Raw genomic sequence first — 24,099 nt, forward strand, 5'->3', positions numbered from 1 at the left:
AGCCAGGCTGGGAGAGCTGGGGGTGTTCACCTGGAGAAGAGAAGGCTCCAGGGAGAGCTCAGAGCCCCTGTCAGGGCCTAAAGGGGCTCCAGGAGAGCTGGAGAGGGACTGGGGACAAGGCATGGAGGGACAGGACACAGGGAATGGCTTCCCAGTGCCAGAGGGCAGGGTTGGATGGGAGACTGGGAAGGAATTGTTCCCTGTGAGGGTGGGGAGGCCCTGGCACAGGGTGCCCAGAGAAGCTGTGGCTGCTCCTGGATCCCTGGAAGTGTCCAAGGCCAGACTGGACGGGGCTTGGAGCAGCCTGGGACAGTGGAAGGTGTCCCTGTCCATGGCAGGGGGTGGAACAAGATGGTTTTTCAGGTCTCTTCCAACCCAAACCATTGTGGGATTCTGTGGCTGCTGAGAGCCATCAGCTGAACAGCAGCCTCCTCTTCTCTAGGCCGAGCTCACCACATTCCTCAATTTATTTCCCAGGGGCAAAGCCAAATTTAATAAACTCCTTTTGAGATCCTTTGAGGATTTCTGGGTGGAAAGCACTGGAAGTGGCCGGAGAACACAAAGAATTGTGTTGGGATGACAAAGCAGTGAGCAGGGGCATTAATTCTGAGCAATGTGTGACCATGGGACTACTCAAAGATAAGGCTCATTCCTGAGCTGGAAGGAGCAAAGTGCCCCAAGAAAAACACGCTGAAGATGGGAAAATCATCCAGAAGAATGCTCCATTTCACACTGTTGTGTTAAACTCTGTAAAGTTAGGTCAGAGAAAATAAAATGGGAGAAGGAAGAGTAACTTGTGTGTATTGCTGCAAACATTTCAAGGAAATTCATTAGATTTGATGAAAAAAAACCAACTCAGTATTTTGTAATCAGATCTAAGCACACTCCTTTTATGTCAATTCTCACACCCAGGGGATGGTGATAAACCTGTAAAACTGCAGTTCTACTGAGCAATGAATTCAATTTTCATGCACTGCTGGCCAGCACACCTGAACTTTACTCACTAATCCATTTCCCATAAGATGTCCACAGACATGCCAAGCCTCTGATGCAGCTTAAAAAATATCTGTTTTCAAGCTGCCAGAGAAATTTTCAGTGCTTGCCACAAAAGTTCATGTTGGGCTTCAGGTACACAACAAACAGGGAAACCAGAGAGACAGCAGAGAGCCCTGATCAATGAATTCTGCATTACTGAGCAGGAAGAGAGGTACAGATTTCAGTTTTAAAACTGTGTTGCCAGTCTAAAGGACTTAAACACACCTAATTTGACTGAAAGGCAGCATCAAATTCCCAGGTAAGATTTGAAAGCCTCACCCTGCCCCAGTCTAACCATGCTCAGGGTACCGAGGCTGCAAAAGGATTAACACTACTCCATACGTAACACAGCCAACACAGAAAAAACCCTGCAATTCCTACAGAAATTCATCCTAAAACAGCCACAGGGGTTTTCCAGTAAGTTTGATACACGAGGGATGCTATTGGGATGATGCAATACCCAAGTTTTACAGGCTACTTCATTTATTCAGGTTATTATCATTTATTCAAGGCTTATCATTTCTTACAGGCCCCTATCACTTATGATCATATTCCTGGCTTTTCTCCTCTGATTAATGGGGTTACTCAACAGCTACACAGATGGGTCAAGGTAGGATGGGAGCATCCAGGATATAAACAGCCCCCTGATAAACTAAGTGGGGATCCTTTTGGTTTCCCTGCAAGGCAAGTGTACACAAATGCACTCAGACTGGCTTGGGTGTGTTTGCTCGTGCTGCCATCCCATCTGTCTTCAGAAAGAGCAAAAACGAAGTGACAAATATCCATGGATTTTGTCAGAGGTAAAAAGAATCTCAGCTCCATGGACTCCCATTGGTATAAATATGAAGGAATTTAAAAAAAACCCACGCTGTTAAAATCTTTCCCATTTCTAAGCTGTTGTTACAGAACCATTTTAGACATTTCTGCTCTAAATAAATGACACAGATTGTGCTTTTTGCTGTCTTTCTTCTTCTCTCAGCCTTAAAACCCTGATTACTATGGGTGACCACGACATACCTACAAAGTGTTAGCACCCTTTATTCAGGTTTTCCTTAGAAAGGAACTTCCCCAACATTCCCAAATCCAGATTGTTTCGGCCCCTATGCCCTGCTGTAGTAAAATTTACATAAAAATGTGTTTCCCACACTTACCTCATCCCTGTAAAGAGGACTGGTGTAGTACATGATGTCCATGGCGCTGCTGTTGAGCATATCCCGTAAACCCCGCACTTTATCCGGAGTTATGGAGTCCACAGTGTCTGGGAAAAAAAAAAGAGACTTAAGTTACATCCAGGAGAATGATTAAACAGAATCATGGAGTGATTTGGGTGACCTTAAAGATCATTCAGTCCCACCCCCTGCCATGGGCAGAAACACCTTCCACTGTCCCAGGGTGCTCCAAACCCCGTCCAACCTGGCCTTGGGCACTTCCAGGGATGGAAATGTTCAAAGCTGTACAAATAAAACCAAACAAAAATCCAAGCAAGGCACAAGCAGAGAACACAGATGGAAGTTCTGGGGAGAATTTTGCAGACTGCAGCTGCTGGAGCAGCAAAAGAAGCGAGTCCTGTACCTCCATCGAGGGTCAGCTTTGATCTCCACTCCACTGGGAGGAATTCCACGTGTGTTGCAAGATTGGAAAAATACTTTTCTTCCACTTTTCTTGCAGTATCTCGCATCCTACAAAAAAGAAAGGAACGTGTTCCTATACAGACTATTCTTGGCACAACACACTTCCTGAACTACTGCTTTTCCATACATAGAATTCCCTTGATTTCAAGTTTTTATTATGAAATATCTAAATTCTCCTATAATGAAAAAATTCTGTGCATTGCTTCCTCAAAGGAGTCTAAATGTATCACACTGTGGGCTTAACATAATCCACCTAAATTCAATTCAATTCAATTCTGGTGGGTTTGGGGCTGAATGCGAAAGGTAAGGATGAGAAAATTAGAGAAGAATGAGAAAATCAGAAAATCGAAAATTAAGAATTACACCTCTGCCTTGAAATCTACAATCCACTGAAATCAACTATTTGATCAGTACAGAAGGAAGACAATTCAGTGCTTTTAAACACAAAGAAAACTCTTAAAAATAGGGCTTGAAAGAGCAGAATTTTATTTTAATTTTACATACTGAATTGGAAGGCTTGAAAGCTCCAAGGGGGAGAAACAGGATCACTTATGAGTGCTTTAACTTGCAGGAGCAGATGGAGAGGCTTTTAAAAGACTTCTCATTTTTACAGCATATCTGAACATGAACATTGCTGCACCTCTCTCAAGGGATGAGAAAAACTTAAAATACCTAAACCCCAAAGTATATCTGACCCTCTCTGTTAACAGTCAGGGGGAAAAGGGGAATAATGATAAATTATGTTCTTTTAAAAACATGACTTGATTTGTGTTGTGTGAAAAACCCATCACTGAAAAGGAAAACCAGCATGAAATCATATTCCATATTCAATATCCAGGCATTTCTGTTGACATCCCTCAGCACCCAAAGTGGGGAAGTGTTTTATTTTCCTTTCTTTCCCTTACCTGAATCCTGGCCTCAAGAGTATTCCCATTTTTGAAGATGAGCACAACAAACCAAATCCAATCCCCGTGCTGGGCTTCCAGCACTTGGTTCCCAGTTCAAAGCATCAAGTTTTTTATTTATTTCAGTGTTTCAATGTGTTTTTTCCCCTATTCTCAAAGCAACCCCTTTTTAGTTAATTCTACAACCAAAGGCACAATGATGTTAATCTTCCACCTGCACTTCCACCTGCCCAAATGCTGTTTAGTGAGTTTAATCCCTGAGCTGAGGCACTTTCCTTGGATGTATTAATGCTCCTCTGCTCTTCAGGAGAAATGAGACTCACTACCAACACCTGGGACAGGAATTGCTTCATCTGCTCCATGTGCTGGGCATTCCTGCACCAGCACTATCCAAAAATCCTATCTGGAGAACTCTGCCAAAATCCAGTCTTGAAAAGGAGAAGGATAGGGTAGGAAGGGGTAGGAAAGTCAATGCCTTGGGGAAGAAAAAAAAAACCAAAACCATTCTCTACAAAGACAATTATTTCTTCTTCTCTATCATGGTTTTTTTACCCCAGGAAAAGTTCATTATGCAACTAAAAAGGCAGATAAATCATGTACCACATTTTTAAAAAAGGCAGTGAAAACATTTTTCCATCACTGACACTTTACTTCTGCTGAAAGAAAAGAAAAAGGAGGAAGGGGGGGGGGGGAAGTAGGAAGGGAAATGAAATGGGGAAAGGGGGAAAGAAAAGTTGGGGGAGAGGGGAAAGAAAAGTTGGGGGAGAGGGGAAAGAAAAAGGGGGAAAGGGAAAAAAAAGGGGGAAAAGGGAAAAAAAGGCAGGAAAAGGGGGAAAAAAGGCAGGAAAAGGGGGAAAAAAGGCAGGAAAAGGGGGAAAAAAGGCAGGAAAAGGGGGAAAAACGCAGGAAAAGGGGGGAAAAAAGGCAGGAAAGGGGGGAAAAAAAAGGCAGGAAAGGGGGGAAAAAAAAGGCAGGAAAAGGGAAATAAAAAGGAGGAAGTGAGAAAAAAATGGGGAAAGGGAAGTAGCATCCTTTACATCCTTTTTTCCAAAGCAGTTACTGCAGGCCTGTGCAAACAGCCAAGAAATGCAACCGCTCAGCATGACTATTTTTAAAGCCTGGTGTGATTGCACTCCTAATCTCCTGGATTCTTGTCCAACGAGATGGCAAAGGTTTAATCATCCTTCCCATGATAAGGGGGAAAAAAAAATTCAGCAAGAGGATCTGCTTAAATCAGGATTGATTTAAGGCCTGAGCTGACCCATCCTTGCCAAGCACAAAACCCTCCCTGCCACCCCCCCACACAACAGGACGTGTGAGAGCCCAATTTCAGTGTGGAATTACTAGATTATAAAGAAGATAACATTTCAGTGAATGTATTAACATTCCTGGAGTCCCTGAGTAAGCAAAATAAAGGAGATCTTTGGAAATGCCCACAGCTCCTTGGTATTGTTAAGTCAGCTTGACTTTCTCTGCATGAAGGAGGTGGGTTTGGCTGGGATAAAGTAAATTTCCTTCCTGGTAGCTGGTACAGCACGTTTTGGATTTAGGATGAGCATAATGTTGATAACACACTGATATTCTGGTTGGTTTGGCTGTGCTTACCCTAAATCAGGGACTTTTCAGTGTCTCATGCTCTGCCCACGAGGAGCTGCACAAGAAGCTGAGGGGAAACATGGCCAGGAGAGCTGTCCCAGACTTATTCCTGGATTTTTTTCCCCATTATTATTATTTTCATTATTAAACTGTTCTCATCTCAACCCATGGGTTTTACCTTTTCCCAGTTCTCCTCCCCATCTCACTGCAGCTGCAGGCTGGGGTTAAAGCTCAACACCAACAAAGAGGAATTCAGAAACAGTTCAATTCAGCAGGAAATTAGCCAAGCAGCAAATTGAAGCTGATCAGCTTAAAAGCAGTAAAAGCATAGAAATACTGTATGAACAAAGCACAGAATTTTACACAGCAACAATTACTTTAAGTGAAGGAAATGGTAAATAACCTGGTCCTAACAGAGCAGGAAAAAACATCCACATTATTTACACATCAGTAGCAGCTGGAAGTATTATGGAGGGACAGTCATTAGACATCCCCATCTTTAAATACAACAAACAAATACATTGTTTGAAAAGGTCCTGTTCTTATTAAAGCTCTTCACAAACAAACTGACTCAGAGGGGGGTAATTTAAATAAAAGTCAAAAGCAAGAAACAGGAGTTTGGAGAAAATAGTGTGGCCTTGCAATTCTGCCAAAGCTTCTGGGAAAAGCTTCAGGTCTCTCCTCCTAAAAACCATGTTGGCTTTTTGTCCTTATCCAGAACTTTGGAAATGTAAAGCATGATTTTACTCACATGAGGATTTACTTCATGGAAGTTGAGGCTGTCCAGCTGTGGTCCTGCCCCCAGCACAATAGTCCCAAACTTGTTAAATCCCAGAATGGTTGGGCTTGGAAGGGACCTTCAAGACCATCTCATTCCACCCCTGCCATGACCAAGGACACCTTCCACTAGCCCAGGTTGCTCCAAGCCCCATTGTCCAACCTGGCTTTGGACACTGCCAGGGATCCAGGGGCAGCCACAGCTTCTCTGGGCACCCTGTGCCAGGGCCTCACCACCCTCCCAGCCAGGAATTCCCAATTCCCAATCTCCCATCCATCCCTGCCCTCTGGCACTGGGATCCATTCCCTGTGTCCTGTCCCTCCATCCCTTGTCCCCAGTCCCTCTCCAGCTCTCCTGGAGCCCCTTTAGGCCCTGCAAGGGGCTCTGAGCTCTCCCTGGAGCCTTTTCTCCTGCTGGAATGATCCTGAACAAACACAATCACTCAGGTCCATGAGAAATCCAAACCCCAGCTCTGTGCAGATCTTCCTTAGGCCTTGCAAAACTCATCCTGGTAGAAGTGCACAAAAGCTCTGTTTCAACCCATTTTTGTCACCTGTCACCTCACGGATGCCAAAGGCTGTCAGAGCTGCACTTATCCTCTCATTATCTCCCAGCTGCAATGGCACATCCATCTCCTGCTCACAGCAATCATTGAAATTCCCAGTGCAACACACCCCATCTACATCCAGTGGCACAGCACCACATCCCCCACTGATTCTGATCAGCAGTTTGATGAAATTCCAAAGAAAATTTGGTGTAATTTCCAGGCAATGTAGCTACAGTCACATGCAAACCCCCCAGCACACACACCTGCTTATCTGTTCTGCTATAAAGATGGGTTTATTTTTTTTTTCCATCTTCTGGCTCTTAAAAATAGATTTCTTTTTTAAATTTTATTAGATAGCAAATCCCTCTACTCACTCGTTAAATTAACACCAACTGAAGTAACAAATCCTCATCTAAGCAGGCAGAGAACTCACCTGATACAAATGCTGTAATTGAAATACTGACCCCAGAGCAACAATTACTTGAATCTGTGCATTGAAACACAAGGAAACAACTATAATTCATGATTTTTCTAAAAAAAAAACCCACTTATGCACAGATGCAATGCACACCTTAGAAAGAATTCTGACATATTGCTATTTTCCATGCAAGAAGTAATGGCCTGAAAACAGGTACTTTGAGACTCACCATGAATAAAATGTGCCTGGCTGCCTTTCTCTGATTAAAATAATAAATAACAAACTCATATTTTCCCAGATATATAACCTTGCTTAAGTGAGTATATTCCAGAGATATGCTAACATATTTAGAATTATTACAGTGGGTTTTTTTTAATCTCATGCTACTAGTTTTACTCTTGTGTAGGGTTTACAAATCCTCCATTAAAAACTGGGGAGTTGCAAACTGAGTCAGCTTCAGCTGCTTCCCAAATTTTGCAGAATGATGCTGATGTTAACAGAGCAAAATGCCTGAAAGCTTTAAAGAACTATTCATTTTATCTTTGCAGACTTTCTTCAGTCAGATAATTCATGAGAGAGAAATAGGGAATGGTCTTTAATTTAAGCATTACACCTGACAACTTCTTACTCTGAACTCTTGATTTCATGAAATCACAGAATCCCAGAGTGGTTTGGGTTGGAAGGGACCTCAAAGCTTACCCAGTTCCACCGCCTGCCATAGCAGGGACACCTTCCCCTGTCCCAGGTTGCTTCAAACCCTGTCCAACCTGGCCTTGGACATTCCAAGGCTGGGGCAGCCAGCTAGGCAACCTCTTCCTCAGTTCCAGGGCCTCCCCATCCTCACAGTGAGGAATTTCTTCCTAATATTTTATCTAAACCTGCCCTCTGTCAGTTTAAAGTCACTGCCCCTTTATCCCATCACCCTAATTCTAAGAGCAGGGCAATGGGATGTTCCCAGAGAAAACCACCTCAACTCTCACTATTCCCTGCAAAGCCACGTGACTCCATTCCTGGATTTTGGTCACAGAACATCACAAATGATGCTTTGAATCATTCCCCAACTGCTCTCACCCCCCTGGAGTTCCCTCAAACCGAGCCCAGCGCTCACTGCCTCTTTGAGGAAATAATGCCATGACTTATTGAGGAAGCTCAGGGCTGGCTTGGGCTAAATTTGCTGAGCTGAAGTGAGAGCAGCAGCCGTGAGTAATAAAAAGGGAGATCTGCTGCAGCCAGAGGAAAGGGGAGGGCGGCTGTTCCCCAAAGCTGAGCTGCAGAAATGCCAACTCCAGTCTCGCTCCGGGCGGATTTCAAAGAGCAACTGCAAGACACAAGTCATGTTCTGCCACTGTTGTTCTCTGCTGCTCTCGGAAAACTGCTGTGAAAATTGCTGCTCAATGACACACACAGACTCATCTTACTTCAGAGGAGAGATGGAAATTCTAGGATGCAAACAAAGGCAGCACGACTGGGATTCACACTTCATCCTTTTGAAGAGTAACAGGATTTTGCACGATCAGAGGAACAGAAGCTGCTTTGTTGGTTGATCACAGGATCCTGGGACAATCCTGGGAGATCCAGGTGCTCCAGACTCCCTGCCAGCACTGCTTTCCAAAGGGCAGCAAGGCTTGCCCTGCAGGCATTCCCTGTCCCTGCTGCCATTTCCCGACTCCACCACCACTCACTCCCATCTTCCAGGTGGAATCCCACATTTTTAGACCCCACTGGAGTGATCAAGTTTGCAGGGAGATCACATAGGTGTGATGGTGTGGGCAGGGGAAGGGCAGAAAGAAGGGATGGGGGAAGGATGGGAATGGGAACAGCCCGGGGGATATGCCCAAGTCCTGAACAGGCTGTTACAGCTCCTGTCCAGCACACAGCCACGTGTCAGATAATAAATGTACACAAAACAAGCTGTTACAAAAGCATTTCATGCCCTAACTATCACCTTTTACCTCTTGGCCTGAACTTCTCTTTCAAGACAAGCTCAAGTTGAAACCTGTAAGCCAATATTTACCATCTGGGTGCTTACTTAATTCAGAATTAATACCTGCACCAAAGGATGAAAAACAAGCATCTAATATGTACTTAATGCAATGCAAGCTTTGGAATGGAACACAAAGCTACCAAATATCTGAAGAGCTACAATTATGGAAAAGATTTTACAGGAAAATCGTCATTTTAGACTCCAGCAGCACATAATAATGCACTGAAAGGCTTCTGAGAGGCTCTGCACGGGCTTGCATATCAATGGAAATGTACCAAAATAGCTATTCCAAAGTAATTATCCTAATGATAATCCACAATTAAAATGCTTTCTAATGGGACTTGCAATAAAAATGTAATTGGTGATTAGGCCAAGATGCTGGTGCTTGTGCAGACAGCAATTTTTGGGCTATGAAGAGCAGCACAGACAAATGTGATTTTGGAATTCAAACAGGAGATTCAGACAGAGGCAGAGGCCAGCTCTAGGCTGAGAGCAGCCCAGGAGTGACACCACACTGCAGCTGTTATGGAAAAACACAGGAGAGTTACTTCACTCATTCCTCAAACACTGGAGCTGATGAAATTCAACTCAGGTCTGAGCCCTGCCTAAGGCAGGTGGAAGGCCTGAGCTTTACCTACATCAGGTAAAACAAGAGGAGCTTTGAAAAGGAGGTTGGAAACATGGATAACATTCCTAAACGTCCAGAGGAGGCCACCAAGATGATCAGAGGGATGGAGCACCTCTCCTATGAGGAAAGGCTGGGAGAGTTGGGATTGCTCAGCCTGGAAAGGAGGAGGCTCTGGGGTGACCTGAAGCACTGAAAGGAACCTTCAGGAGAGCTGGAAAGGGACTCCAAGAGCCTGGAGTGCCAGGATGAGGGGGAATGGCTTCCCACTGCCAGAGGGCAGGGTTGGATGGGAGATTGGAAGGAATTCTTGGCTGTGAGGGTGGGGAGGCCCTGGCACAGGGTGCCCAGAGAAGCTGTGGCTGCCCCTGGATCCCTGGAAGTGTCCAAGGCCAGGTTGGATGGAGCTTGGAGCAGCCTGGGACAGTGGAAGGTGTCCCTGCCCAAGGAATGAGATGAGTTTTAAGGTCCCTTCCAACCCAAACCACTCTATGATGGCAAATTATACTCGTAATGTGCAACAACATCTCTCCTTCCCATCATCCACAAATTCAACAAAACCAGAGAGCAGCTTCCACGAAAAAACTACACTCCAAATAATGAGTGTGTACAGTAATAAGACATCCCAAAGAGATTTATTTAAAGCTAACACTCTGCCTTATCACAAACCAAGGAATTCCAGGATCCTGCACCTGATGGCAAATAAAACCCCCCTACATTTAAGAGCATTCTGCCATAATACCTCGGTTTGTATTAGGCAGAAATAGAGACTACAAAGCCTTCTCCCTTAAATAACCATCCCTATGGTACCAGCACAGCTCAGAGCACATTATTCTGCTCACGCTGGGGCAGCTGAATCACTGCTCCAGCCTGGAGGAGGGACTGCCTCTTCCCAGACAAGCTCCCAGTGAATATCAGTGCTGACAGGAGCAGCTTGTTGCACCAGCTGCCATGCTACATTTAGATAAAAAATGTGTTTAACTACAGGGAGAAGAAACAAATTATGCCACATCCACCAGAGACCTGCTCATCCAAGCATCCACAAAATGCATCTTTTCCATTTACCCACTCACAGGACACCCTGCAACCCCAGCATCCAGCCCTGCTAATGAGAAGATTTGAGCTCCAGTCCTTAATGAAATTAGCGCAGGTTAATTTGGAATTTCCCTGGACAAGGGTTCTGTTTTCACCTCTGTAACCAGCAGGATCTGCCTAATGATGCAGCAGCATCGTGTGAGCTGCACCAGCTTCTTCTCAAGGCGATAACCTGAGGACAGAACGTGTCAAATGAGCTCTGGTGGGGTCCAGCCACAGGTTTCCTACTAAAGAATGTTCATTCAAAAGGCAAAAAAGCCCCCACTGACATCTTCTCTTCTTAGTTTCTACTTTAAAGTGTGGACGGCCAAAAAATACTTTTCCTTATTCATCTCATTTTTCAAAAGGCACTACTGTGTCCTTAATGGAAAAGCATGTAAAAAACCACCCCAAAAACCAAACATCACACAAATATCACGGATGAAGGTGCTAACAGCAAGTGCCAGTATGGCTTGTGAGAGCTTGGCAGACACTCCTTCTGAAAGCTCTCCCTACAACATATGGGATGTTCCTCACTGATAAGTTTTAAGTTGTTATTAAAAAAAAAAAAGGGGGAAAAAAAGATACTTCAATCTAAAATGATGCCTTAATTTGCAAATTTGGTACAGAATGCACAATTTATGCCAATAATTAGCACTTTAAAAGGCTATGCAGTGCTGTCTGGTATTTCTTGAGGATATGAGTGAGATTTACTGGAGCACATTAAGTCTTGTGTCCCTTTTTTTGAGAAAATATTTCATATGCTGGGCTGCCAATTAGAGCAGGACTTACAGAATGAGTATCTCTGCACTGTGACCTGAGCTGAAGTTAATCCACCAATATAACCCCTGTATCTATGGAAAATGGAGGGGGGAGAAAGACAAAGCAGAAAAATTTAATGATTCCAAGGCTGAAGTTTTATTTCTGGCCACTGTTAAAACAGCAGCTTATATGGAGGCTATTTGCATTCCCAGCGTAATTCCATCCCACAAAAATGGAAGTTTTTACATTTATTTTGATGACTTAACTTTGAACCAAGGGCTGTGGATCCTTTCTCTCTCTGCTTTGGACTGCTGGCTCTGAAACAGCACAAAGAGCAGTGAAGTGGCAGGAAAGGGAGGGTGGGGAGCTGCAGGTTGGTGCTCTGAGGTGACAAATGACACACAAGTGACATGGAAAGGTTTACCCTGGCACCCCAGAGGACAGTGGAGTGGAACAGTGAGCTGAGGGGACACAAGGAGCTGATGACACAATGGCACAGAGCACACAAGCACTGACCTACAGTGGCACACTGGAGGCAAAGGGAGGGTGACAAAGCTCCCACCACAAAATCCCAGCAATCCCAGCTCTTCTCACAGGAGCCACTGGGTTTGTCAATGTTTCTGTCAGCTCTGATGGAACCTGGAGCTACTTGGGACACACCTATTGAATGATTTGTGCAGTAGAGACCTGTAATTAACACCTTTTTAGCCTCTTCTTTCAATACCATCTTTTCAGGTGCATAGAATCACAGATTGCTTTGGGGCTGGAAGGGATTTAAAGATCATGAAGTTCCAACCCCGGGCATGAAGAAGGATGCCACTCACTGTGCATGATGGCCTTGCACACTCCCAGGAATGGAGCAGCCACAGCTCTGGGAAGCAGCATTCCCAACAGCCATTTGCAAACCACCCTTCACAAAAGACATCCTGTGAAGAGATTTCACAGCCTTTTGATCACATTTTGCTTCTCAGCCGGGCTCTGTGCACAGAGCTCCCACGAGCAGTCTCACAGCAACAGCTTCAGGAGGGGCTTCTGTCCTGTTAGCAATGACAACATTCCTGTATCTCCCCATTGCCCCTCTTGTACAGGACGCAGTTTGCCTGCCCACTATCCCAAGAACCAGCTCTGAGAGATTCCACTCTGAGGTTAGCTTCCCTATACTACTTAACCAAAAATTTTCTGCTCAGTTACTCACTTCCCAGTTGTTACTCACTTAATTCACCCAGGTACAACTTAGAAACAACATTCCCCTCAGTTATGACCAAATGAAAAACCTCTCCCTGCTCAGGAAAGCCACAGACCACAGGAGCCAGAACTTCACACAAAATCCTTAAGGCTGGAAAAGGCCTCCAAGGTCATCGAGGCCAAGCTGTGCCCGATCCCCACCTTGTCACCAGCCCAGAGCTCTGAGTGCCATGTCCAGTCCTTCCTTGGACACCTCCAGGGATGGGCACTCCAAATCCCCCTGGGCAGCCCCTGCCAATGCTTAACAACCCTTTCCACGGAGAAATTCCTCCTGATATCCAACCCGAACCTCTCCTGGTGCAACTTGAGGCTATGTCCTCTCTGAAAGTCACAAGTGCTGGGGATAAAATCAGAATAAATCTTTGCTCTTCTTGCTCACAGCTGCTTTCCCCAAGTCCATACATCCCAATTAACATAAAAAATAGTGTACACACAACACAAAGATTAATGACTCAGGGGAAGAAGAGGAGAAGGAACCAGGGAAAGATTCAGCTTGAACCAAAGGCTCTGCTGTCACAACAACAGCCTTACATTGAGGCTACTTCAAACATTCCAAAGCACTCACATGGCTGTGTTTTTGATGATCCTTCCTTGGTCCATCTTCTGCCCAATCCCATGCACAACAAACACAATGTGACTAGTCTGTGGTGGCTTGTCTTCTAACGTGGCCTCTTCTACATAGCCTCTATGTAGCCTTGTCCCACTACTTGAAGCTGCAGAAAGAACATTATCCCACATCAGTGACATTCTGCCAAGCACAGTGCTCTCATCTGCTGACAGAAGCTTGGCTTTTCTCAGGCCAACACACTGAAAATCAGATTATATAATATATAATCATAAAACTAAAGGATTAGCATCTCTTTTTAAACGCACACGCTTTTAAACCCCTGAAAGATTTGAGCACGCAGGTGATACCAACACCCATTTCCACTGCAAAGGGAGCTAATTTCAGGTATGTTTTGAAGAACAACTCTTCAGAAAACAGTTGTGTAACTGTGCACCCACTTTTACAACACAACACACCCTTCTCCTGGGTGTCTCAATCATTAAAATTCCTTCTGTCTCCACCTTACTCCCGCAGCATGGAAGGATCATGGAAATGACCTGGCCACATAAGTGATTAAGTGTTGTCGTTTTATCCACCCCAATAAAGAGAGCTGGCTGAAAACCTCCACAATTTGTAATTTTTAGGGGAAAACTTGCTTTATTTTGAGCTGATCCAACCTCAAATTTCCCCAGCTCGGTGGCCAAACTAAAAATCGATTCCCCAGGGTAAATGTGGGCATTTTCTCCCTGCTGTGCTGATGGGCTGGCAAACCCATGGGCACAATGTGCCTCCATCCCCCTCTAGTGACACGCAGGGGACCACACCAGGCACCAGTGCTGGCCTCAAAACCTGGAACTAACCACTTATTTTGGTTTTAAAGAGGAGGAAAACACCCCAAACCCACTAAGGGCATTTTTTTACCCAAGACAGGTTTTGTTTACCAAGTGAGCTTCTATCTGATATTTCTCCCCCACCAATTGTTTAAGGACAGATCTTATTATTTATTACACATTATCCCAATGGTGTTCTGGATAAATGACTTCATTTCTTCTGGAACTGAAGCACTGGGAGACACTATTTTTTTAGGAAACATTAATTAAGTATCCACCCAGGAGCCCTGGGGCGTAACAGGGAATTAATTACAGGGCAGAGGGATGGAGATTAACGTCAGACCTATTACCTGACCTTGTCTCTTCAAGGAACAAACCAGATGTGTAGGTTTGTTTTGGTGTCCTGCACAGGACAAGTTCCCATTTTCTAGGCTGGCAATAATCTGCTTTTTCCTTAAGAGACACCACCCTCTCTTCCAATCCTCTCAGCTTTGCTGCCTTTCTGACTGGGAGTTTTGAGCTTAAACGAGCCTGAATTCCTACTGGAAATAATTTCTGTCTAAATACCCTTTCCTGTCAGTTCATACTTCTGTTCCATGAACAGAAGGCTGGATGGAGGTGAGGAGAGGGAAGGTGTGGTCATGTATTTAAGGAATGCATCAGAGTATGTAAGTATCCAGCAGTAAAATTAAGGTTGCAAAAGGAACTGTAATATTGAGATTATTACAGTCATAATTCTAATTTTACTGTAATAATATAAATTTAATTTTAATTTTCCAGTAGTTTCTGGACTCTGCCACTGTAATATTTTCATATATTTATCATATAGTGCTAACTGCTGCATCCAAACGCACCAAAATATGGAACAAAATTAAAATATAATAAATCAAATATGTAATAAAAAAAAGTTTAAAAAAATATTCACATCACAATTACATACACAACCTAAGGACTCCGAATACTCATATAAAGTAAAAAATGCAACAGCCAAAGTGGGCTACCTGCACTAAAACCTGAAATATCCTTTTGGAGTTAAAGCAACGAACTTCAAATGCTGGCATTTACAATATTCTTTACAAACTCTGGGAAAGATTACCTTTGGAAAAGCCCAACTTTTGTGTAACAGTCCTTGCAATTTTGGATGTCGTGGCATCACTGTACAGATACACTTCATCCACGCTGTGCCAGTCCACGTGGTTGCGGCTCAGCTTTAGACTATGAATAGCTGCAGCAAAAAGGAACAACACTGAATTTAGGTGGGGAAGAAGGGAAAAAAAAGCCTCTTTAAACAGAGAGAGAGACAGAGAGAAGGCTGATTTATACACAGCTTAAAATCCAGAGCTCCACTACGCCTAAACTGGTGTTATTTCTTACCTTGAGGAATTTTTACAGCTGGGATTAATCTGAGCAGGACAAGCAGCAGTTTTGGAGACCACCTGAGAGGATATTTCACATCATTCTCCTCCCACCCTCATTTTGCGGTGGGAGGTTTCCAAAATATTCCCTTAAAGGAGGCAGGGTACTGGATCCTGAAATACTAGAGGTGGGTGTGATGATCAGGTGGCTGCCCCAGGTATTTTCATCACTGTAAAAAGTGGAATTCCAGCCCTCTCTCCTGGGAGAGCTGCTCTGCTCTAACACAGAGGCTTTCAAGGCTCCCTTGCTAGAAGGCTCTGCTGCATTTCTTCCCTTTCAGAAATCTCTCAGAGCTGGAAATGCAGTTCAATGAGCCTCTGAATGAGCAATTTCTGGCACAGAACAGAATTTAGCTCTTTCAAAAGCCACTAAGAGCTCCAGTGGTTGGGTTTTTTTTCTGTGCACTGATTGTGTTTTCCAGATTTGGAACTGATTGAGCTCCAGGCCCGACCTCATGACACACACGGCCTGACTGTCAGGATTAAACAACAGGCATGTTGTGATGCAAATCAAAATCATCTTAGGCTTGGAGCTTGCAGGAGCCAAGCAGTGCCACAGTTGATTTACAATAATTTGGATTTCACCAAAATTCGCTGCTGAGGTCTCCCTGAACATGGGGTGCACAACATTTGGAGAGCTGACAACAGCAACAGCCCTGTGACCAAAGAAATGGTTATTTAACTGTCACTGCTCTTGCTGAAAAGTCCAAAGTCATGGAAAGCACCCAGAGGAGTTGTTATGGGGTTGTTTTTTCTGTAGCAAGCAGAGCTCTAACCCGTCTCCTACTTGAATCACCCAAATGAATTTTTTATACTCTCCTAAAAACATTCTGAGAAAGCCTGAGTCATCACAATTTCCAATTTTAACTCTGCTACAGCACAAACCAGCCACGCTCAGCCAGATGTTGTGACCTCTCTCCTGCAATATTTTTTGTTTCTTTGCCAAAGCAGACAGACTTGACATAGACTGATGAAAAACTAAATGAACTCTGTAAGGAACAAGGGGATTAGGACAGGATTAGCCCTTGTGTTGTGGTAAACAACTGATTGACCAAAATAACTGGAATTACATCGCTGTTTTATGCTGACAGAGCAAGAAGAGGAAGGGAAATAAGCCTGACTTTTGAAAAGCAGAAATGGCCTGTCCAGCAGGTCCTCAAGAACTGTTCCATCTGCATTCTGCAAAATCCCTCTCAGAGTACGATCCTGGGGGAGCTGGCAGAGGAGGAATGAAGTTTGATGCCTTTGGAGGGTGTTGTGTCCAATAACCAAAAATAAAAAGAGGAAGAGATGTGGTTGAATCTCTTATGACCACTGGAAAAGCAGCAGTTTGGGGAGGAGTGATCCTCAAACTCCTTCTGCAATCGAGTCCAGCCTCTCTATTGGAAAGAATATACAGGAACAAGTAGCTTTTCCCTACCCTGCATTAATTATTCCCACTTGGGAAGAACAAATTCCTCACTTTTATGCTGTTCTTCCTGACCATGGACATTGAAGAATATCAACATCAACTACAAGATGTGGAAGCACCAAAGTACTTCAAATGAAGTTCAGCAGGGCCAAGTGTGAGGTCCTGCACCTGGGTTAAGCCAATCCCAAGCACAAATTAAGGCTGGAGGGAGAATGGATTGAGAGCAGCCCCAAGGAGAAGGATTTTGGGGTGCTGGTGGCTGAGATCATCAACATGACCCAGCCACATGTGACCAGCCCAAGGCTGCATCCAAAGAAATGTCACCAGCAGAGAGCTGGGGGTGCTCAGTCTGGAGAAGGCTCCAGGGAGAGCTCAGAGCCCCTTGCAGGGCCTAAAGGGGCTCCAGGAGAGCTGGAGAGGGACTGGGGACAAGGCATGGAGGGACAGGACACAGGGAATGGCTTCCCACTGCCAGAGGGCAGGGATAGATGGGATATTGGGAAGGAATTCCTGGCTGTGAGGGTGGGGAGGCCCTGGCACAGGGTGCCCAGAGAAGCTGTGGCTGCCCCTGGATCCCTGGCAGTGTCCAAGGCCAGGCTGGACATTGGGGCTTGGAGCAGCCTGGGACAGTGGGAGGTGTCCCTGCCCATGGCAGGGGGTGGGACTGGATGGGCTTTAAGGTCTCTTCCAAACCAAACTAGTCTGGGATTCCAGGGAATATTCAAAACTATTTCTCTCCATATTTAGTAACACTTTCAAAAGAGAACCTTAAAAATTTGGTCTACTATTAACAAAACACCACAGGGAGTCTGCCAGTGGCCTTCAGTAGAACCAAATCTGTCCCTTGACAGCAGAGTAACTTCTCTGAGATGTGTTACTGATGGGCACATGGCATTCAAGCTCACATAAAGTTCTTACAGCACTTGGACTATAAACTCTTCCTTCCTACACAGAAACACAGAACAAAACAATTTCATGTGTTGGTCCTTGCTTCTCAGTTTTCCTTTAGCCACAGAATATCAGGAGTTTTTAGGGAAGTGGCAGGATCCAGAAGAGGCATATGGACAATACTTTCCTGAGAATCTACCAATTCACCAGTATGACAATAAATTTTGCAATTTCAACTGGCACATTTACATTTCATTTCGATTCTCTCAGTAAATTTTGCTTACCAACACATTCCCTGCTCTGCTTTGGAGTGCCTGTCCATGCACCAAGTCCAAACCACCAGCAGAGAGAGTCAATCACTGGAAAGCAGTGGCTGCAGGACATTCCAAAGGCACCACACACTCCAGGACAGTATTTTGGGTAACACTCCCAGGGTGTCCATCCTACCAACCAGGAACAGGCACATTCCTTTAAAAGTTAAGGAATATCCTGGGCCGAACAAACTAAGCTGGGAGCTCTACCTTGGCACTCTATTCTGAAATCCCACAGGATGCACTGCTCAAGCATCAATGTCGCAGATCAACCCTCTTACTGAGGTGGGGTAAGATATTTGTCTCCACTTTTTAATTTATATGAACACTGGAATGTCTCTTCATCCTCAGACCCTGGATGGGATGTCCACCAACCTTTTGCCTCAGGCAGGATGGGGCTTGCAGCAACCTGGTCTAGTGGGATGTGTCCCTGCCCATGGCAGGAGGTTGGATCAAGATGAGCTTTAAGGTCCCTTCCAACCCAAACCATTCTGGGATTGGATTCTGTGATTATTTGACAGTGAAAAGATGATTAAAACTCTTGAGAGTTCAACCAAGAGGAGCTTTGGCTGCTGACAGCCCAGGGGGAGTTAACAGTGAGACAGGGAACACAAGAATGCGTCTTTGGGGAGGATTTGACAGCAGTCTGAAAAGAAACACCCTAAAAAAAGAGAAAAATATGCAAACTGCACTCTCCAGGTATGGGATATCAAGGACTGCCACTGCTGGTATGAAACTGAACCTGAGGAAGGGAAAGTGATGTTTCCTGAGGATGAGGAGAAAAGAGGATTCACGTTCTCTGCGCAGAATGAGCACTGACGGTCCTGTGAAGCTCCTGCCTGCTCCAGAGGGCCTCAGACTGACACCTCAGGGGCTGTGCACGCCCAGAGGTGTCAGGAAGTCACCAAGGCGTGTCACAGCCTGGCTGAGGGAGCCAAGGCACAGAATTCAGATGAGGCAGAGGGACAGGCACAGGGGAAGCTCTTCACGCTCATCCCTCTGCCTGCTGGGTCCTCCAGGAGCACAAATTCCACACCTGAGGAGTCTCTCCAGGGCACCAGGCTGGGATGGTGCTGAGCTTCACTGAGATCTGACTGTCCAGGACATCTCTCCCATAAAATCATGGGGACAGAAATCTCCCTCTGCACCAGACTTCTCATGGATTTGTTTGCACATGGCACTTCCCTGACACTGACAGCATTCCTGCAGACATCTCTCTGTAGGTGCATCTTCCCCCAGATGCAGAAACCCCCTGTACACTTTTCTGGAGAAGAGGAGGCTCCAGGGAGACCTTACAGCAGCCTCCCAGAACGTGGAGGAGGCTTTTAAAAGAGGGGGAGCAACATTTTACATGGGGAGATAGTGGCAGGACAAGAGGGAAGGGTTTTAAAGTAAAGGAAGAGAGATTTAGACTAAATATAAGGAAGAAATTAATTACTCTGAGTGGTGAGGCCCTGGCACAGGGTGCCCAGAGAAGCTGTGGCTGCCCCTGGATCCCTGGCAGTGTCCAAGGCCAGGCTGGACAGGGCTTGGAGCAACCCAAGTTGGGATAGTGGAAGGTGTCTCTGCCCATGGCAGGGGGTGGAACTGGATGGGCTTTAAGGTCCCTTCAAGCCCAAGCCTTTTTAGCATTTTAGTTTGGGATTGAAGGCCAAGTCCTTGGAAATCAGGCCAAATTTTGGGTTCTTTTGTAGCCAGAAATTAGAAATGCAACATTTTTCAGGAACACACACCAAGACAAACACCTCCAGTGTGAGCACAGGGAAGGCTCAACTGCACTGGAGATGGAATATGGGATCAAGAAAGGATTTCTTTCAGCTGAAGAAATCAATTGTTACTACCACACAAATCTCCAGTTTCACCATGACAGACGAACAGAGAAGGGAAAAAATCTCCTTAAAAGGTTCAAATATAAAAAATGAAGAGGCAGCCATAAAACACAGAACAGATATTCCTAAAGCCTCGCAGGACCTGATCTCAATTAGGCTTTTGACTCATCTTGAGTCCCAGAAATGGAGAATAACTGAGGAGCAGAAACCCTGCACTGTGTTTTTGCTCATGGCAAGAAACCCATGGAGTAGCCAGGGATGTGCCCATGGAAACATCCTCCCAGCTGGAGGAGCTGAACACCTCCTGGGGCCAACTGTTCACAATTAAACACCTTTTCTAGCTAAGTAGCTGCTTTTCTACTCGATGCTTTCATCCACCTGCCAAGACCAAAGCACAGGGTGGATCCTTCCTCCCAGAGTCTGACGGTGCTCAAGTCAAAATCAATCCAGGGAAAAGCCTCTTTGAAGTGCTCCAGGCTGACACTGCCTCCAATGACAAAGGCACTGTCATTCCAGTCAGGATGGAGACCAGAAGAGGGATGCAGACTGTCTCAAAACCTCTCCTGCCTTCTTTTTTCCCAAGGATTTTAAAATTAATCTGTCTTGCAAGCAGCAGGTGCCACACAAAAGCCTGACACATGGTACAGGGAGCTGAGAATATAATTTGGCTGCTGTTGTTCCTTCTTAAATGACTCTGAGGTTCTGGTACATAAATCTGGAGATTTAAAAATCTTTTCTTACTTATTAAAAAAAAAAAAAAAGAGCCATTAAAAAAAGGTCATTGCTCTTAATTAGAAATATCTCATGTTGCTGTCATTTTTTATATTGCACTTCACCACCTCGCAATGCATCAGGGTCACTATTTGTTACATAACCACCTCATTTCAATTCTTATTCTAAATTCCAGCACATTCATTACCACAACTGAACATGATTTGAGGAAAAAAAAGGGCACACCATAATTTCAAAATTATTCAAAAGAAAAGGCAGAAGTGCTTTCTCATTGCTCGAGTTACACTCATTGACCTTTGACAGACTTGAGTTCCTGGTGTGAGAAGAGGCAGGAAAAAGTTTACTACGAAACATTTTGATTTCAGGCCTTTACATTTGGACCCAGTTGTAGAAAAAATAATTAAAGGAAGTCAAAAGGCAAACATTTTTGCATGTCCAAATAAATTCTCAGAGTTCACAACATCCCCAGGAGCTACAAGAATACAAGAACAACTCTAAACCTACCATGTGCATTTACATTTTAAATTAAAGGTTTTAGAAATCTAGTTCCATAATAACTGCAGTCAGTGAAAGTCTAATCACTACTGGCTTTAATGGTGGCAAAGAGAGCCCAGTGACAAGAACTTTGGAGCCTTCTGCAATCATTAATGGCTCCTGTAAGATCTACCCCCCACTTTCTGAAACAAATTTGCACAACACCAGCTGCTGCAAAGGTCAGGGCTGTTTTCTGCAGCACAGCAGCCTTTAGCCATATTCCACACAGCTTCCCCTTTTACAGCCCATGTCCAGAGACTCATTTCATTCCAAAGCTGCAGCAAAAATAAGTTATAACATAAAATTAAAGATTATTATCCAAAAGAAAGCAGCAAACAAAACATTATCTGGCAGAAACCCTCCGTTCCTTCTCTGACAGAACTTATCTCATACCAGGCCTGCTGCAATTCTAAAAAAAAAAAAGTTGCTTTTATTTTATTGAAAAAGCCAAACCACACACAAAGAGTGCAAGAAACAAATGTTTACAGTTTTCATCAGTCACAATTACAGTAAGAATTACTGCATGACACTGTGAGCATCTACTTCTCTCTAGGACTCACAATACTTCCACTTTTCTTCTAAGGTTTAGGATGCTTTGTCCTTCCCCTTGGAAGGAAATGGCATGGATACAGCTCACAGAACTGAAGCATGTAAATCTAACATTTAACTGAGACAAGCAAACTAGAATTTAAAGCTTCCTAAGCCAGGAGCAGGACTATTAAAAAAAATAAAAAAATAAAAAAAAAGAAATCTCCAATTACTGTACCTTGGGAATGCTTTCGCTTAAGACATGCAGCATCTGATTTCTCCTTATATCCTCTCCATTTGAACAAAGAAGGGAGGGAGAAGGGAGGGAGGTAGTAGAGAACTAAAAGTAAAAACACTGAGCTTCAAAGTAAAATTTTTAAAAGGGGTGTCATTTTTTTTTTCATTAGTATCACCTTTTTTAGGAAAAAAAAAAAAAAGAGGTCACATTTTCTAGAAAGAACTGAAAAGTATACACTTAAAAACCCCCAGATTTTGTTTCAGAAGTGTCAGGTCCCAAATTCAGTTTCTTCACCTTTCATAACCAGTTATGACATCACTACAGAGCTAAAGGCATCAGTGAGAGACAGCTGGGACACGGGGTCACACAACCTAAAGCATCATCCTCCCCCTTGGTACAGGGTAGGACACACTGACCCTTCCTAAGTATACACTAAAAAACTCCATTTTAAGCACAGCTCTGTTTGGTTTTTTCCCCCCGAAGAATGTAAAAGGATGCTTCAAAGTTAGATTAGACAAAATACCCTCCTGTTGCCCTGCTCTGCAAGGCCCCAGCAGCACCCAGCAGTCCCTGATCCAGTGAAGTCAGTGACATTCCACACTTGTGTCACCTGCCACAGCAATCCTGGCCCAGGGCTCAGCCACCAGCTCTGTCAGCAGATGCCTCAGTACAGGTGCAAATGAAGTGTATTTATTGTTGCACATCACTTCTCTGGAAGGGAGGAAGATCAGGCTCAGAGCTACAGCACTTGGGATTCCACGGAATAATTCAGCCTGTACAATGTTTTACTGGCTGTGGGAATGCAACCCCCAGGAAGAATCAACACAGGAAACTCAAGAAAAGAAGAAGAAAAATTTATTTTCATGGTGAGGGTGGTAGAACACTAAACAGGCTGCCCAGAGAGGTTGTGGAGTCTCTGTTGTTGGAGATAGTGAAGATCCCACAGGAAACATCCTGAGCAACCTGCTCTCATCAGCTCTGTGGCTCTGAGCAGGGAGGCTGGACTTGAGCATCCCCAGAGATCCCTCCTGACCTGCACAACTCTCCAATTCTATGAATAAGACTTTCCCATCTAAAGGTTAACTCAGCTGTGACAAAAATCTATATAAACTTTTTATACAGTGAGAAAATACTATTTGAAAGCTAACAAAAAAATCAGCTCTTCCAAATGCAATTTTTAGAGGTTTTGTGGCCTTAACCACACGCTGAAATTCCATAAGAAAAAAACCAATACAGTCCTGCTGTCTCAAAATCAATGCATTGAAATATTAATTCTGACTCTGACAGGATTTTTTTCCCCCCGTATTTCTTACCAGCTATCATGGAATCACAGACTTGATCACAGAATAATTTCTAGCAGAGAGACTGCTGGGGCTCATCTGTTCCAATCCTAATCACAGATCAGGATCAGCTTTAAAGTCAGATCCCATTTCAGGTTTGAATCAGGTTGCTAGGGTGATTTCCAGCTGAATTTTGAGCACCTCTCTGTGCAAACACAAAGAACTGTATCTATTCCTACCTTCCTATCACATAAACAAAGCTTTCAGCTTCACTTCATCATCATTAAAGGAATATATCTGAAAAAGATCATGGAGCAATGGATGATAGGAACTTAACTGGTCTTGTTTTATCTTACACCAGCCTAGATATGACAGAAGTCTCTGGAAAACGCTGCTCCTTTGATGGGCTACTTCAGATGGGTCCTGAACTCACTGTCTGCCTAAGCATGAAGAAAAGGCAGTTTCTAAATCTTCTGTCATTCTGTAAATTTTAAGCTTATTCACTGCTACATAGGTGTCCCTCTCCAGCTCTCCTTGAGCCCCTTTAGGCCCTGCAAGGGGCTCTGAGCTCTCCCTGGAGCCTTCTCCTGTCCAGGTGAACATCCCCAGCTCTCCCAGCCTGGCTCCAGAGCTGGACACAGAACTCCAGAGGGGTCTCACCAGGGCAGAGGGAGAGAATCCCCTCCCTTGACCTGCTGGGCACGCTCCTTTTGATCATAAAGTGCCCCATTTCTGCATCCTGCCATTATAATAATAATTTACCTGGTGCACTGAAGGGGATCGGGCACCAAGAGGAGTCACTGGCATCAGGCACCATGAACACAGTTCATTTTGCAAGGCATGAAATTAAATACTTTGTAAGGATGAAAATCAAAATACAGCTACAGCTGGCTCAGCAAAGGAGTGATCTCCAGGCTGCTCCATGGAAAACAGAGCTTGGGAAATCATTCACTGTC

General features: G+C 44.4%; 1 protein-coding gene across 2 annotated transcripts in view; it reads right to left on the reverse strand.

The window, feature by feature from the left end:
- The window catches only part of DDHD1 (DDHD domain containing 1), a 60,727-nt gene that overhangs the window by 19,868 nt on the left and 16,760 nt on the right, over window positions 1-24,099 (reverse strand). Inside the window, exons 3-7 of one of the 2 annotated variants that reach the window (XM_048306983.1) lie at window positions 21,864-21,965; window positions 15,074-15,202; window positions 13,166-13,313; window positions 2,608-2,714; window positions 2,187-2,293 (exon numbers count right to left, since the gene is read on the reverse strand). In XM_048306983.1, coding sequence (XP_048162940.1) covers window positions 2,187-2,293; window positions 2,608-2,714; window positions 13,166-13,313; window positions 15,074-15,202; window positions 21,864-21,965 — 593 coding nt within the window. The remainder of the gene's footprint in view (window positions 1-2,186; window positions 2,294-2,607; window positions 2,715-13,165; window positions 13,314-15,073; window positions 15,203-21,863; window positions 21,966-24,099) is intronic. The other variant, XM_048306984.1, reaches the window with a different exon arrangement.

The sequence above is a fragment of the Corvus hawaiiensis genome, chromosome 6 (assembly GCF_020740725.1).
Source record: "Corvus hawaiiensis isolate bCorHaw1 chromosome 6, bCorHaw1.pri.cur, whole genome shotgun sequence".
In the NCBI taxonomy this organism is placed as follows: domain Eukaryota; kingdom Metazoa; phylum Chordata; class Aves; order Passeriformes; family Corvidae; genus Corvus; species Corvus hawaiiensis.